The sequence below is a fragment of the Mizuhopecten yessoensis genome, unplaced genomic scaffold (genome assembly GCF_002113885.1).
Source record: "Mizuhopecten yessoensis strain PY_sf001 unplaced genomic scaffold, ASM211388v2 scaffold9173, whole genome shotgun sequence".
In the NCBI taxonomy this organism is placed as follows: domain Eukaryota; kingdom Metazoa; phylum Mollusca; class Bivalvia; order Pectinida; family Pectinidae; genus Mizuhopecten; species Mizuhopecten yessoensis.
Genome location: NW_018407915.1, coordinates 97,928 through 115,874, shown reverse-complemented (window position 1 = coordinate 115,874; position 17,947 = coordinate 97,928). Strand labels below are relative to the sequence as shown.

The 17,947-nt window shown below is 38.9% G+C and overlaps 1 protein-coding gene across 1 annotated transcript in view; it reads right to left on the bottom strand.

Moving 5' to 3' along the window:
* Window positions 1–818: 818 nt before the first annotated feature.
* The window catches only part of LOC110457523 (U3 small nucleolar RNA-associated protein 6 homolog), a gene marked incomplete at its 5' end in the record, with an annotated part of 114,860 nt that continues 97,731 nt past the window's right edge, over window positions 819–17,947 (bottom strand). Inside the window, one exon of the mRNA XM_021508847.1 lies at window positions 819–922. Coding sequence (XP_021364522.1) covers window positions 819–922 — 104 coding nt within the window. The remainder of the gene's footprint in view (window positions 923–17,947) is intronic.

Below are 17,947 nucleotides of genomic sequence, written 5' to 3'. Positions count from 1 at the left end.
ATCTAGGGGATGAATGTCATGTGACAGTACATCTTGGGGATGAATGTCATGTGACAGTACATCTAGGGGATGAATGTCATGTGACAGTACATACAGGGGATGAATGAACCAGCTTTAACGGTATAAACTGATCAGGCTGACGGAAACACAATACATCAAGGCTCACCTGAGAAATAAAACAACTTCTATCAGGTGGTATAATAGGGATTTGACCAGCAATAAAGGTGAGAGAAAACAGCGTCTGTCAGAGGTAACAGGACATGAATGACCCCGGCCCATTAACATGTGATACGGGGTCTGTATCCCTGTACTACCATCACACAATCGTTATAGACAAGCCCAATAGAAATCATTGAAGTTGATAACTCTGAGAATGTGAGAAACTGTCAGTTGGGTTTGTTGAGGACAATAGTGGGCTGATTTTCTGATCCATGTCAATATGGCCGTTTGTCATTGCGGATTGATGGGAGGGGAAGTATGCACTCGTCCTCCACACGGTCCTTCAGACAATCGGCCCATATTTATAGAGCACAGAGGCCGGGTATAGGTGGCATCCCAGCCCAACAGGTACAATACACTTCACTCGCCCCACCACAGCTCGACAATGGCCGACTCCCTCTAAATAGAGAGTTCCTCCTCATTAAGTGGGGGAACTTTACATAACATTAGAGGTAGCAAAACATCTATAATGCCTCAAGAGTAATGTACCTATTTCTATAGTTGCTCGGATAATACCACTTGATTGACAAATCAATGCTCACAATACTGGCCAATTACAGGCCGAATCAACGCAATAATAGAAAATGGAAGAAAACACATCAATACCCTACAATACCAACCCATTCAGGTAAAGGTGTTTTCTTGGGGAACTCCATTTGAACCAGATCCAGGCAAGCTTCCATGTAAAGGCTCCATATCTTATCTGTAATGAAACATAATCTATTAATTTAATTTGATAAAACATAATCTAAAATTCAACAAGAGGCCCAGAGGGCCTGTATCGCTCACCTGAATATGTTTAAAATAATTAGTATGAAGTAAAGATATAGCACTCCATGGTAGGTGCTGTAAGTACATATGAAATTTCAGAAAGATCCATCCAGTACTTGAGATATAGCGAGAACCAACTTAAAACAGAGCCCCACCCCTATGCCCCTAGGGGGGTCATACCAACAGTTTATACAAAATTGAGACCCCTTGGCTCAAGGATGCTCCAGACGAAATTAGGATAAAATCCCTTAATCCCTACGGTAGAAGAAGAATTTTAAAGGTTTTACTTCTATTTCCCCTATTGGGCTCTGCCCCTCAGGTCCCAGGGGGCCACATCCACCGTTTATACAAAATTGGTTCCCCTTTACCCAAGGATGCTCCACACCAAATATGGACCAAAACCTTTCATTCCTACAGAAGAAGAAGGATTATGAAGAATAATTTGCTATGTTTCCTCTATTGGGCCCCGCTCCTCAGGCCCCTTGCGGGCCAGACCCACGGTTTATACAAAATTGATTCCCCTTTACCCAAGGATGGATCAAACCAAATATGGAACAAATCCTTTGAATCCTACAGAAAAAAAAGGATTTTAAAGAATTTGGTACATTTTCCCTATTTGGCACCGCCCCTCAACCACCAGGGGGCCAGATCCATAGTTTATACAAAATTGGTTCCCCTTCACGCAAGAATGCTTCAGGCTCAATATGGACCAAATCCTTTCATTCCTTCAGAAGAAGGATTTTAAAGAATTTGCTATATTTTCCCTATTTGGCACCGCCCCTCAGGCCCCAGGGGGGCCAGACCCACGGTTTATATAAAAATGGTTTCCCTTAACCCAAAGATGCTTCAGACCAAATATGGAACAAATCCTTTCATTCCTACAGAAGAAGAAGTATTTTAAAGAATTTGCTATATTTCCCCTATCCGGCCCCGCCCCTCAGCCCCAAGGGGGGCCAGACCCACCATTTATACAAAATTTGTTCCCCTTCCCCCAAGGATGCTTCTAACCAAATATGGAACAAATTCTTTCATTCCTACAGAAGAAGAAGGATTTTAAAGAATTTGCTATATTTCCCCTATTGGGCTCCGCCTCTCAGCCCCCAGGGGGCCAGACCCACCATTTATACAAAATTGAGTTCCCTTGGCCCAAGGATGCTCCCGACTAAATTGGGATAAAATCCCTTAATCCCTATGGTAGAAGAAGGATTTTAAAGGTTTTACCTCTATTTCCACTATTCGGTTGGGTCCCGCCCCTCTGCCCCCAGGGAGCCACAACCACCGTTTATACAAAATGGAGCCCCTTTGGCCTAAAGATGATCCAGACCAAATTTAGTCAAAATCTTACAATGTACCACACAAAATGGCTTCAAAGAGACACAGTGTACCACACAATATGGCTTTACAGGAGGAATTGTCAATGTTAAATGTGTTCTGTTTGGGATTTATGTCTCCACAAGAGTAGAGGTCATATATCACTATACCCCATATATACCCATCATTCCTACTGTACCGTTGGTCGGGAAAAACATTCTTTATTATGTTACATGGTATTTGTATCTGACAACAACAAGAAACTCAGCAATCTTCCAAAATATGTAACACATTTAGATTTGTAACTTATGTGTTATCTGGAGGAGTGAATGTCGACCTGGAGCATGAAGACAGGCCAGTGATCACTGGTGCTGATTACTCCACAGACAAGGGGAGATAATTACAGGTTTCTGTTTCACCTGCTGTCCCAGTAATTACCAGTGATGACTATCGCTTTAACCTCTTATTACTGACCACTGAAACACACAAATTCTGACGACAATTGGTTGTGACAAGGGTCAAACACACCGCATGACCACTTATATTGATTCCACACTATCTATTGTCCTCATGGTCAGCTCTGACTTTTGATTGTGGCGATGGCCAGCTCCTATTTGGAAATGCTAATTGCTTGGAAATGATTTCTAAGAAATGGAAGAGTACATGACTATAAACCATTATAATGTAGAACAATGTGACGGGCTGGCCGACTGGAAGTAATGTTTCTGTAGCATGACAATGTTTGTACACGTTAAGGTCCAGTAGATGTCCAGGGTCTTTGCTACAGGACTATAAATCATCTACTGCTACATGCTATACTACATATATCCCTACCCAGTCATTGGCTGCCCTCACATGGTCTTGCGTTACTAAGGGAACAGTTTCTGCATATTCATATTGTATATCCAGTTTCGGACAGTAATCAAAAGGTACGGGTTTGAATTATAGTGGTGAGGCTACCAAGATGATGGTATATATACACTGAGAGGAAACCTGTAGCGTATTCAGTATTTTTTATCAGTATATAATTTTTGCTTCATTCGTGAGATGATGAAATCACTATGTCACTCAACTAAACCCAGTATTTTACTGAAACCTTTACGGGCAAGGAAGATCCAATTTCGATCAAGAATTATATAAACTCAAAATTCAAATAGGCCAATCAATCCAGATTAGAGACTAGGGGAAACCTTTATTAATATTCCAGTAAAGATAATGGAACCGGGTCAGGGTCTGTTATGAGAGCAATATTATGTCAGGTTTTGCCAAAACCTGTATTACTCTTGCAAGAAGAGTTAAGACAATTTCCAGCCATTCTTAATTTCAGACCAACCCTAAAATACATGTATACTAATCAGGATAGTTTGCATCAAATTTGATCTTTGAAAAGGTTACAAACAATCATATTATTGATGCTGTGTTGTGGAAATTTGGTTTTCAAAAGAAGATTTGTCGCTGTTTCTCAGGATTTTTGTTGCATGCAATATTTGGGTGTGTGGAGTGTTAGTGAGACTCTGTGGGGCCATATACACTGATGTGCACCCTGCACTTAGCTTATACATTGAACAGCAGCCCTGATTTCTTCTAAAAATTCGAGTTTAAAATAAAACTCTTCATTCCTCTGGCAACACTTCATCAGAACTAGATTCAAATAACATTTACTTTGGTGTAAGCAATCTGTAATTAGTAAAACCCTGTAAATCTGCACACAGCTGCCAGAGCAACCTAGTAACTGTCTGCCAGCACGGAGGAGGGGGTGCTGTAAGCACCTTACAGGACCACTGCAGGGACAAACACATGGAAATGAGTGCAATTTAAATGAAAATTGAGTATAAGGATTGAAGTCTGATGAGCAATTATGTAAACTTTCACGGAAATCAATAAGAGTTTGAAGAAGACATGGCAGTGTATTCCAGTGACTAGATCTCTGGTCTGTGAGACCAGACAATACAATTCCCCCACAACACCACATATAGTATCATTACACAAACTTGCCTCTTGGCCAATATGCCAAAAAAATGTAATTTGCATGATGGAAGAAGACTTGTTATATTTCCATCTAAATGCTTTTTTATTGAAGTAACTGTATCAGAAAGAGGTTGGCTGACGTAAACATGCTGTATATGGCAGCAAAATTAGCCTACATCTCAAACTTAAATATGAGTGATACAAACCCGAAATACTTGTCTATATCTCAAACTTAAATATGAGCGAACCAAAACCAAAATATCAGTCTACATCTAAAACTTAAACCTGAGTGAACCAAACCTAAAATACTAGTCTACATCTCAAACTTAAACCTGAGTGAACCAAACCCAAAATATCAGTCTACATCACAAACTTAAACCTGAGTGAACCAAACCAAAAATACCTGTCTACATCTCAAACTTAAACCAGAGTGAACCAAAAACAAAATACTAGTCTACATCTCAAACTTAAACTTGAGTGAACCAAACCTAAAATACTTGTCTACATATCAAAACTTAAACCTGAGTGAACCAAAACCCAAAATACTAGTCTACATCTCAAACTTAAACCTGAGTGAACCAAAACCAAAATACTAGTCTACATCTCAAACTTAAACCTGAGTGAACCAAACCTAAAATACTAGTCTACATCTCAAACTTTCTACATCGAAGATCTCTGCCTACTAGGACTAGTATTGTAGTCTGATACTGAAGATCAGTGACAAATTTAGCAAGTCAAAGCATTATGGATCACTTATTGCTAAAAGAATGAAGAGTACAATAAAAAGCATAACCAAATTATTTATGGATGCTTAGAAATTTCATTCAGAAAGACAATTGGTTTAACTGCAGATTGATGAAGAGTTGTGTAGTTTGGATTACAATATATACATATCCAATGTTGGAGTATGAAATGGTAAAGTACAACAATCTAGGAGAACATGATACAATATCACTGGAATCATAAAACATCATTCCATACTTGGAAATTCAATAAAACTATGGAAGCATGCAAGAAGATCCCCCGACCAGCCTCTGCAGATGTAGTAAAACAAACTGAACCAAGGCAAGCTGGTAACTGGTGCCGGACATATGGTCCCCCTGAGGACACCCTATCCTGCACACTTACTGAGTAGGGAGACCGGGGAGCTAGTCTGTCCTGTCATGGTGCAGAGATACCATCAACAATGGGAGGCTAAGCCTTGAGTCCCAGGGCTCAGAACATCATAAAACCACTTGGTTACTACCAACCTACTACATGTATCCTGCCATCAAACACTAGCCATAAGAAACTTAAGTTTGGCTTTTAAAATGGAGGCAAGCTTGATTTCCATTGGGACAATTACAAGCTGGTGTAATTCAGTTTGCCAAAGTGATAGGGTTGGCCCTCAGTAGGGTATTCAAACCACCACACATAAACTAGGCCCTTCTGAGACCTCTATCCATAAGGATCTGCAGAAACTTCCAATTTCTACAAGACATTTTTATGCTGAAAATCTGTCGATGATCAGATTGTCACAAAAAATTAAACATCATCTTGTTGTGTGCATGTTAGGAAATAGCCCTACCGTTAAATTGAAAAGAGAAATTGAATTCTGTCATACAAAGGAAGGAAGAGGTGGTCTATTTCACAGGGCATTGTTGTCTGTACACCATCAACAAGATAGAATATCTACATAGTTTACTGAGACAGTAAATATCATACAACATTAAAGAGACTCCTCCATGTGTCAGAGGAAACCCAACCAGGTACACACAATATAGAGTGTTTCATTTCCCACAGCCTTCATTATCAACAAAAGCAATATATAGATTTAAAGGCAAGAAATTAAAAAACATAATTTTTAACCTCAAAAAGTTTTGTCTTATCAAATTACCATAAACAAAGTCATCTCTTTGTACATTTTAGTCATATTTGATCAACATATCATGACGGTTGAATTACAGTTTTGACAACATGATCTCTTTCATTGCATTGGATAAGATTCTGTCACTTGTAGGGTTCAAACAGATGAATTATAATATGGTTGACACTGATGAGATTCAGCAAACAGAGGATTCTTGATGGAATCAGGTTTAAACTGATGGAGGGTTCACAAAGACAGAGGGTTCATACAGACAGAGGGTTAACAATGACAGGGTTCATATAGACAGAGGGTTCACAAAGACAGAGGGTTCATACAGACAGAGGGTTAACAATGACAGGGGGTTCATACAGACAGAGGGTTAACAATGACAGGGTTCATACACACAGAGGGTTCAGTGTTAGATGGTTCATACTGACAGGGTTCATACACACACAGAGCTCACAACGACAAAATTCATACACACAGAGGGTTCACAATGACAGGGTTCATACAGACCGAGGGCTCACAATGACAGGGTTCATACACACACAGGGTTCACAATGACAGGGTTCATACAGACAGAGGGTTCACAATGACAGGGTTCATACACACAGAGGGTTCACATTGACAGGGTTCATACACACAGAGGGTTCAGTGTTAGAGGGTTTTAAATGACAGGTTCATACTGACAAAACATTCACACAGACAGAGGGTTCACACAGACAGAGGGTTCACATTGCCTGGTTCTCAAGCCTAACACTGCTTACTTTGTAATGACAATATATTCTGCCTTCATTTGTGTCCAGTCTGCTGACCAGCTAGTCCTGATCAGATGTCAGCCCGCTGACCAGTCTGAGCCGTTCAGCCTAAAAGACAACCCTATCATCACAACAGCTGTTGATCTTTATTAATTCCTTTATGCAAAAGACACACACACTGGACACTAATATTGGTCATGGGCCTGCTGGACTCCACAAATAGAACTACAGGGATTTTTCCAAGACAAAGATTTTGACAAGACAAATGGTGAGAGCTTATGTTTGTCCTCTCTCATCAGGCCATCGTCCTGGTGACTGGCGGTGATGGATAGACGGAATAAATCAGCGGCTTACCCCTACCCACTCGCACAGAACACCAAGCCAATTACAGATCAGTACTTAGTGGTGCTGTAGTGGGTTCATGGCTGGATGTCTGCAATTCTACCTGTACTTTATGTGGAGGAATGTAGACAGATAGTAGGACTAAAAGTACAGGTCTATGCAATTGATTCCTCCTTCAGTACAGCCATTACAGTGACAGCCCAACTCTGGCCAGTATCAATCCACATCTACTTAATTGACCCCATGACATTCCCAGACACAATTTATATCCAAATTAGAAAAAAAAACAAGAAGCCATTCTTGATTGAAATGTATTCTTTGGAGCCAATACAAAAGCACCGAGCCATGTGGATAATTGCAACTCTCCCCTAAATCTACATCTGATCTTCATTGGATTTGTTTGAATTGATCTGTCACATCTGTTATTAGCTTATTAGCCCATTCTAAAGTTAATCTTACACAAACAATACCTCATAGCATCTGATAACCACATACATGGGGACTGATAAAAATCTAATAACCCTACACCGCAGCACTGATCAAATACAATAACCCTATAAAACAACACTGATCAAACACCAATAGCCATATATAATAGGACTGATCAAAGTCAAATAACCCTATAAAACAGAAGTGATAAACACTAATAACCCTATAAAACAGCACTGATCAAACACAAATAGCCCTATATAATAGTACTAATCAAAGTCAAATAACCCTATAAAACAGAAGTGATCAAACACTAATAACCCTACACAACATGACTGGTTAAACACGAATAACCCTACATAGCGGTCATGATCTACCTCCAATAACTCTGCTACAGATATCCATGGTCAACATCTAATAATCGTGCACAAAAGGACTGATCAAACACTAATAACCCTATACATCAGACCTGATCAGCCCGTGACAACCCTACTAGAGGGGAATGAATCAGCTCCCTTTAACCCTATACAACAGACATGATCAGCCTGTGACAACCCTACTAGAAAGGAATGAATCAGCTCCCTTTAACCCTATACAACAGACCTGATCAGCCTTTGACAACCTTACTGGAGGGGAATGAATCAGCTCCATTTAACCCTATACAACAGACATGATCAGCCTGTGACAACCCTACTAGAAAGGAATGAATCAGCTCCCTTTAACCCTATACAACAGACCTGATCAGCCTGTGACAACCCTACTGGAGGGGAATGAATCAGCTCCCTTTAACCCTACACAACAGACTTGATTGATAGTCTTTCTAGTCTGCAGATTCAGTGCCTATTAAAGGTGACCCAACCAAAACCATCCTCATTGGCACCTTCCAAGATTTATGATGAACAAAGCTGAAAGTCATACGGCTAAAATGAGAAGAGATCTCCACGGAACGTCAAACTTTGGTAATCTGAGAGATAAATATTTCTTTTATCTACATACGAAGATGCCCCAACGCTCATCAATAATTCTCTCATGAGCCAGAATGGATGGGGAATCAATGCGTGTTGACAGTCCCTATGTATGTTGCCCAATGCTGGAAGGTGTTGGGGAACTCCTGGATTTCTGAGTCTGTAGAGACAGGGCATCCCAAGTGTGAGTGGAAATCCAAGCCTGGCAATTGGGAAATAATTGTATGATCTGTTTACGAGGCTAGCAGCAGTACCCCATACATTGGACATCCAGATTTCCCCCTCTTCTAATCAATATGGCTATAAACTGTATTACTGCCACTTTTAATCCCCTGGTTGGCCATTCTTGACCACACGGTGATACTTAATCACATGACATTGTGCTGTACAGCATGACCAGAGCAATTTGTTAGTGCTTTTTATAGATGTGTGTTTTTGTTTTCATGAATATGGAACATACCTAATCCCCTAACTTTATTGCTAGATCTGTTGTAATACCAACCCAAGATATTGTCAAGACCGTCACCACGGAGGAAGGATAATGGTCTGAATGGCACTTGTTGTGGCCATTTCTCCTGGAGACATATGGTGGCATAAACAGGACTACAATACCAATACACTCAGGCCAGAGATGTCAGGATAGGTCAATATACCCATCACCAGAGTGGACACTCCCATGACTCAGGGAGTGAAGGAGAACAAACAGCTGCTGGCTGAATTTGTGACTGAATGGAAAAGTGTGGGGATTGTTTGTGAGTCACTGAGAGTGTGGGGTTTGTTTGTAAGTCACTGTGAGTGTGGGGTTTGCTTGTGAGTCACTTTTGAGTGTGGAGTTTGTCTGTGAGTCACTTTGAGTGTAGGTGTTTGTGAGGCACTTTGATTGTGGGGGTTTGCGAGTCACTGTGAGTGTGGGAATTGTTTGTGAGTCACTTGGAGTGTGGAGTTTGTGAGTCACTGGGAATGTGGAGTTTGTGAGTCACTTGGAGAGTGGGGATTGTTTGTGAGTCACTGGGAGTGTGGAGTTTGTGAGTCACTTGGAGTGTGGGGTTTGTTTGTGAGTCACTGGGAGTGTGGGGTTTGTTTGTGAGTCACTAGGAGTGTCATGTGACGTATTGTCTATGAGTTGATGTTAAGTGGGTTTGTGAGACACTGGTAGTGTTGGGATCATTTGTGAGTCACTTGGAGTGATGAGTTGGTTTGTGAGTCACAGGGAGTGTGGGGATTGTTTGTGAGTCACTTGAAGTATGGGGTTTGTTTGTAAGTCACAGGGAGTTTGGGGATTGTTTGTGAGTCAATGGGAGTGTGGGGTTTGTTTGTGAGTCACTTGGAGTGTTCTGATTGTTTGTGAGTCGCTTGGAGTGTGGGGTTTGCGAGTCACTGGGGGTGATAGGTAGTGTTTCTGAGTCTGATGATATTAGATTTTGCTGTGGTTTGTAGACATGTGACGTATTGTCTATGAGTTGATGATATTAGATTTTGCTGTGGTTTGTAGATATGTGAATTATTGTCTATGAGTTGATGATATAAGATTTTGCTGTGGTTTGTAGACATGCGACATATTGTCTATGAGTTGATGATATTAGATTTTGCTGTGGTTTGTGTCATGTGAAGTATTGTAGATATGTGAAGTATTGTCTATGAGAAGATAATATTAGATTTTGCTGTGGTTTGAAGACATGTGACGTATTGTCTATGAGTTGATGATATTAGATTTTGCTGTGGTTTGTAGATATGTGAAGTATTGTCTATGAGTTGATGATATTAGATTTTGCTGTGGTTTGTGTCATGTGAAGTATTGTAGATATGTGAAGTATTGTCTATGAGAAGATAATATTAGATTTTGCTGTGGTTTGTAGACATGTGACGTATTGTCTATGAGTTGATGATATTAGATTTTGCTGTGGTTTGTGGATATGTGAAGTATTGTCTATGAGTTGATGATATTAGATTTTGCTGTGGTTTGTGTCATGTGAAGTATTGTAGATATGTGAAGTATTGTCTATGAGTAGATGATATTAGATTTTGCTGTGGTTTGTAGACATGTGAAGTATTGTCTATGAGTTGATGATATTAGATTTTGCTGTGGTTTGTAGACATGTGAAGTATTGTCTATGAGTTGATGATATTAGATTTTGCTGTGGTTTGTGTCATGTGAAGTATTGTCTATGAGAAGATGATATTAGATTTTGCTGTGGTTTGTAGATATGTGAAGTATTGTCTATGAGTTGATGATATTAGATTTTGCTGTGGTTTGTAGACATGTGACGTATTGTCTATGAGTTGATGATATTAGATTTTGCTGTGGTTTGTGTCATGTGAAGTATTGTCTATGAGAAGGTGATATTAGATTTTGCTGTGGTTTGTGTCATGTGAAGTATTGTAGACATGTGAAGTATTGTCTATGAGTTGATGATATTAGATTTTGCTGTGGTTTGTGTCATGTGAAGTATTGTCTGTGAGTTGATGATATTAGATTTTGCTGTGGTTTGTAGATATGTGAAGTATTGTCTATGAGTTGATGATATTAGATTTTGCTGTGGTTTGTAGATATGTGAAGTATTGTCTATGAGTTGTGTCAATCTGTACAATCAATAGACTTGGTCTAATGGGACCGTTAATAGATCTGGAACTCCAACAATCTCAATCTAACAGCCCTAAACAAATAACAAACAACAATTCCAATTAAGTAAATTGTTTTATTTATATCTACAAATTCAGTTAGGCAGTCTGGTATCCCACAGATCCCGTAACTAAATATACTGCGTTCCTCTTTAGCCTATACAGTTTCCAGACATTTCTCTATTGTGTTTCCAAAGGTTAATTCTGCATGAAATATGTAAACCTGTCTACAACCAAGGATGTGTAATGATGATAGGAAACAGAACGAGTCGAGTCTTGTCTGTTGATGAGTTTATACAATCAATGGCTGGAGTCCAAGAGATGGGGAGCGTTTGGTAGCCAGGCCTGATCTGACAAGGACTGAGTCGACAATGTTTGACTAATAGTTGGTAATGACTGATGTACTGTAATGGTTACCGTTTACTCTTGTACAACACATTAATAATTCATACTCTACCTGTATATTATAGATCATTATTGTGAGATAGGGAATAACATTGCAGTTTGTTTTCAGGAGTGATTGTGTTTTAGATCAACTCATGTGGAACAGACTCTGAAAGAGTGGTCTTTCAGAAATGTGTCCAAACACCAAATCTTTTCAACTGGTTTTTAAAATTGAAATACTTTGACATAAGAATTGTGCATGGGAACAGCACATGTGACTGCAGACACAGGTATATTATTGTAGGGAACAGCACAGGTGCCAGACACAGGTGTATTATCGTAGGGAACAGCACAGGTGACAGACACAGGTGTATTATTGTAGGTACCGTGACATCATAGAAATGTGTCACACAGTAAACTCACTGCACATAGCTGGTAGTTATAACATCTCTGCTAATCAATTAACTGGTTATACGATCCGAAAACTACACAGGTACTGTCCCAGGTAAACGGATAGGATAATTGAATCAAGTCAACTGGAATCACATACAAGGCCAAACAAATGTCACGCACACATCTGATCAGCTCCAGAGCAGTGATTAATTGAATAATAAAGAGTGTTTGAGGGGGTAATTACCAGGTTTAACATTATTGTTTTCAGGTGTGGTTATCTGGTCACAGCAAGCAGGTGGCAATGGCCACGCTCTTATCTGGGGTGACATCTGATTTAGGACAAAGATCTTCCATAGCCTTAAAACTTCACAGTCCAAAAAGTAAACAGGTGAACCCAATAGGATATTTTAGGTTAGTTTTATCGGTGCTATCTACCTGTCCCTGACAGACCTAGATGGTAACAGACGATGATGCCTCTACAGTATCAACTATCTGACGCCCATGTAATACCAGGTCTATCTGTTACACATCTCAAACACATACAATGGTGCGAGGGTAGTACCTGGGATCAATACACCGATTACCCATACTTTCACAGAAATACCTTATCATGCTTAGAAACTCACTCCAACAAAATATTGTTTAGAAACTCACTCCAACAAAATATTGTAACAGTAAAATACATTCAAACAAGAGGCCCAATGGGCCTGCATCTTCACCTGGTATTAATATCACAGAATGCAACATGCCAAATATCACTATTCTTGACCTTTTCTTTATTGAGATTAGATCATTTAAAGGTTTATACATATTTGACCAAATGTGATCTTGAAAGAGGGCAATGTCATTCATATGAACAAACTTGATGGCCCTTCATCCAAGCATGCTACTGGCAAAATTTCAACATCCTGCACCTTTTGGTTATTCTTCAAAAGTAGTTTCAAGATTTCAGACATATTTGACCCCTGTGATCTTGAATATAAGTCAAGGTCTTTCATTTGAACAAACTTGGTAGTGCTTAATCCAAGCATGCTTTTGGCCAAATATCAGCAACCTGGGCCTTTTGGTTATTCAGAAAAGATCATTTAAATGCTTTAATCAAATTTGACCCCTTTGATCTTGAATATAAGTCAAGTTCATTCATTTGAACAAACTTGGTAGCCTTTTATCAAAATATGCTTCTGGCAAAATATCATCATCCTGGGCATTTTGGTTATTCAGAAGAAGTTGTTTAAAGATTGTAAACATATTTGACCCATGTGACCTTGAAAGTGGGCAAAGGTCATTCATTTGAACAAACTTGGTAGCCTTTCATCCCAGCATGCTACTGGCCAAATTTCATCACCCTTGGCCTTTTATATATTCAGAAGAAGTTGTTTTAAGTTTTTAACATATTTGACCCCTGTGACCTTGAATATAGGTGAGGGTCATTCATTTGAATAAGCTTAGTAGGCCTTTATTCCAGTATGCTACTGGCCAAATATCATTACCCTGGGCATTTTGGTTATTCAGAAGAATTGTCTAAAGTTTTTAACATATTTGACTCCCTGTGACCTTGAATATAGGTGAAGGTCATTTATTTTAACAAATTTGGTAGCCCTTTATCCCACTTTGCTTCTGGCCAAATATCATCACCCTATGCCTTTTGGTAATTAAGAAGAAGATGTTTAAAAGTCAAATATTGATGCCGGACGACGGATGGACAATGGTCGCCGCACCACAGCATAAGCTGACTTGGCCAAGGGCAAAGTGAGCTAAAAACTCATTAGGTTTACTTGATATTTCATCCCGAGAGTTTGACCTTAAACCTGATCTATGCCCAGCTCATTCTTAGTGATTTTATTTCTTGATTATCTTTCTTATCAAAAAACAAAAAGAATTAATAAAAGTAATGCAAAAAATTAGTCAAAGTTTGAGTGAAAATGCTATTTTTCTTGTAGACTACTGTGATGTCACTAATCACTGAACTATGAACTCCTGACATCACAATAATGTTTCAGACCCATGGGTCAGATAGGATATACCCCAGCACTCAGGTGGGTATCGTAATATTGGGGTCCAGTGGGCAAGAAAGACCTGTCTATATCATCCTGATCAACCTCACCCCACAAGAACCTGCCCACCGAGTAATCACGCTCCACGTTTATTTTTTGTGATGCAAAGCAATTACTCCACAGGTTTATTTGTGGTAAAAGCTATCCATGGAAATGCAAGGAAAATTAACACTTGCTATAATGAGGCATTTTTGGTCTCATCAGGAAAATAGCCAATGTAAATAGGTTAATGAGTTTTGTCTCACTATTTCTCCATAACCCAGTCTAATGTCACGCTCAAAATTATCAACGGCATGCAATCTGTATCACATTTAATTCACATTATCAAACATTTCTTTCTTCATCAAACTAATATTGATTTATAAAATAGACATTATATTTAAAGCGACAAATGACATTTCACATATTGGTGTGTAGATTGTCGTAGGACTTTGTACCAGAGGCGTGTCAGACATTGAATGAGTGGCCACGACCAACAATTGTACCTATATCACTTACATTGGTAGGCAGGGATTTCACCAGCTCTCCTTAAATGATGTATAGACATTTGATTAGCCCTTTCTACAGCTTTCAATATGCAAAAAGTAAATTAATTCTGTAAACCACACCTAGTTCAAACATGATAAAAGTGCAGGCTTTCAGGAGTTGTCAGACAAACTGAGACGTGCAGTGTCTGACACACACACAAGACCTGAGTAATTGTCCTCAGTATCAACTGCAAGTGGAACCTATTGTTCAGAAAAATTCTTCAAAAGAAAACGTTTGGCAAAGTGTAAGTTTGAATTCTTTGAGAGCCTGTGATAGGTCTACAGCAAGCTTCAATTAAAATGTCAGTCAGTTTACTTTTCTCATTTGATGGCAAAGGCCACCATCTGTTGAAGAGGAGGTCATTGTTGAAGCCTGTGACATCAGTGTACCTTGGGTCTGTGTGTAGCCATGGAATATTCATGAGCTAGGGAACTAGTGGTAACCAATACCACCAGCACGGTGTAAGGCGCTGTTAAATATTTACAGTTACCACTGTAGCATATGTAGTCCGCATGCTGGCTTCAAAGCAATGATTTTGTCATTATGTTGTTTGCTGACATAGATATGTTTGTGCCAGGTTAGATCGACACTGAATTTCGTGTTTGAGCAAGGTCAGATTGATATAAAATTCTTTTTTTGAGACAGGTAAAAAAAAAAAAATGTGTTTGAGTCAGATCAAATAGATGTAAGTTTCATTTTTGAGACAGGTGAAATTGATAAAAAAAATATATGTTTGAAACATTAAAATGATGACATAAAATTCATGATTAAATCATGCCAATTATTAATTTGTATTGTTAATTGCTGATCTTATCATTGAACTTTCATGTTTTACCACCAATAAACAGTTTGCAACATAATCAGAATGTATGGAGTACATGTTAATTAAGTAATGAGGAGAAATATCTAAAGTCTGCCAATCTGTAATTCTACCCTCAGAGCTTATTAAGCATCAGGATCAACTATCATTTTTATCAGAAAAACATCAGGATTTACTCTCATCCCTTATCAGCAAAGTCAATCGCCTATTAAGATTATTTGAAAGCAATATCATTGAACATCTTCAGTTTAGCTGTTATTAGTTTGACCAACAATATAAATGATGTTATCTTTCACAAACTGCTGCATATTGTTCCTGTTATCACAGTAACCTATTGTATCTCGCTGTCCTCCATATCTACACAGCAAAGAGTCTGTCTGTGAAAGGGGCTACATGCTTTGTCTTTCAAGCGTCAGACCTTCCAACCAGAACAATAGACATGTCATCTACATATGGTGCAATTCATTTCTACCGGTAACTGATGGGGGATCCTAACTGATGGGGGATCGGGGATACACAAGATGTACGAAGGTCAAGGACACCAATTCAGTCTTTCTATATTGTGCTTTATTTCCAGACAGAGCTCTCAAGGACAAAAGGTCAGAGTGGTTGATGTATTGTAACAGTGCTAACCATTCAAACCAGCCAATTCTCCCAGCTATCTGTCAGCCAGAACTAATACTAAAGAAAGAGACCCAATGGGCCTGTAATCTCAGTCACCAAGGCGATGAAAGCTAATGAAGTCTATTACCAGGAATAATACAGACATGAGCGCAGGTGTAGGAGTGTGCTGGAGTTCTTCAGGCTATGTGGCACCACCAGCCCTTAGCCTGCTTTGTGGTAGTGAGAGCTAGCAATGAGCCACACATGACTGCCAGAGGACCATCGTGGAGCCACACATCACAGAATTTGGTGAAGAGGAGCTGCTGTGGAGTGGAGCTGCTGTGTGTGAGGGGGTACTTAGACAACTGTTGAGGCATCACTACACAACAAACCAAGTCTACACAGCAATAACTGGCAACTGTCAAACAGTTGGTGACCATCAAAGTCGTGTTTATAGGTATAGCTTGTTTATAGGGTATAGCTTGTTTTTAGGTATAGCTTGTGTATAGGTATAGCTTGTTTATAGGTATAGCTCGTGTATAGGTATAGCTTGTTTATAGGTATATAGGTATAGCTTGTATATAGGTATAGCTTGTTTTTAGGTATAGCTTGTGTATAGATATAGCTTGTTTATAGTTATATAGGTATAGCTTGTATATAGGTATAGCTTGTTTATAGGTATAGCTTGTTTATAGGGTATAGCTTGTGTATAGGTATAGCTTGTGTATATGTATTATTTATAGGTATAGCTTGTTTATAGGTTTAGCTTGTTTATAGGTTTAGCTTGTTTATAGGTATAGCTTGGTATAGCTTGTTTATAGGTATAGCTTGTTTATAGGTATAGCTTGTTTATAGGTTTAGCTTGTTTATAGGTATAGAGGATTTGGAGCAGTGATGCTAGTTTTCAATTCCAGCAAACATGATGTATGAAGTGGCCCAAGGACAATCTTAAACTGAAAACTACCTTCCTGCAAATGTACTCATAGCATCAACTAAGAAACATATATTTCCTAGACAGACTTATATAACTAACCTTTACCTACATACACTACATAGACAGTCTTATATAACTAACCTTTACCTTCATACACTACATAGACAGACTCATATAACTAACCTTTACCTACATACATTACATAGACAGACTTATGTAACTAACCTTTACCTACATACATTACATAGACAGACTTATATAACTAAGAAACATATATTTCCTAGACAGACTTATATAACTAATCTTTACCTACATACACTACACAGACAGACTTATATAACTAACCTTTACCTTCATACACTACATAGACAGGCTTATATAACTAACCTTAACCTACATACACTACATTGACAGACTTATATAACTAACTTTTACCTACATACACTACATAGACAGACTCTATGTAACCAAACACAAATCAATACTAATGAATGAATAATGGAACCGTGTGGTTCACACCTGATTGGTTATACAAAGTCTTTATTGCATGGCGGACCTGAACAGGTCGGAATTGTCCTGGGCGGCTGTTTGATCCCCACTGAACTTCGGCCAGCCTCCACAATCAGCGCTAGACTGAGTATTTACACAATTCATTAACGATGCTGTACATATTGACCGCCAGCCTGACCACAGAGCTGACCGTGGTGCCAGCTGTTGTGTTTCTGTTTACCTGTAAAAGGTACTTGTCTAATGAGCTATTGATTGGAATACACTATAACTGTTTCACCAGAATAAACATACCAACATCAAAAACACCGACATAGCCCTTCAATATGAAATCTGACAGACGGACATTTTAATATATATACATCTTCTCTATGAAATCTGGCAGACAGACATTTTAATATATATACATCTTCTCTATGAAATCTGGCAGACAGACATTTTGATATATAGATATCTTCTCTATGAAATCTGGCAGACAGACATTTTGATATATAGA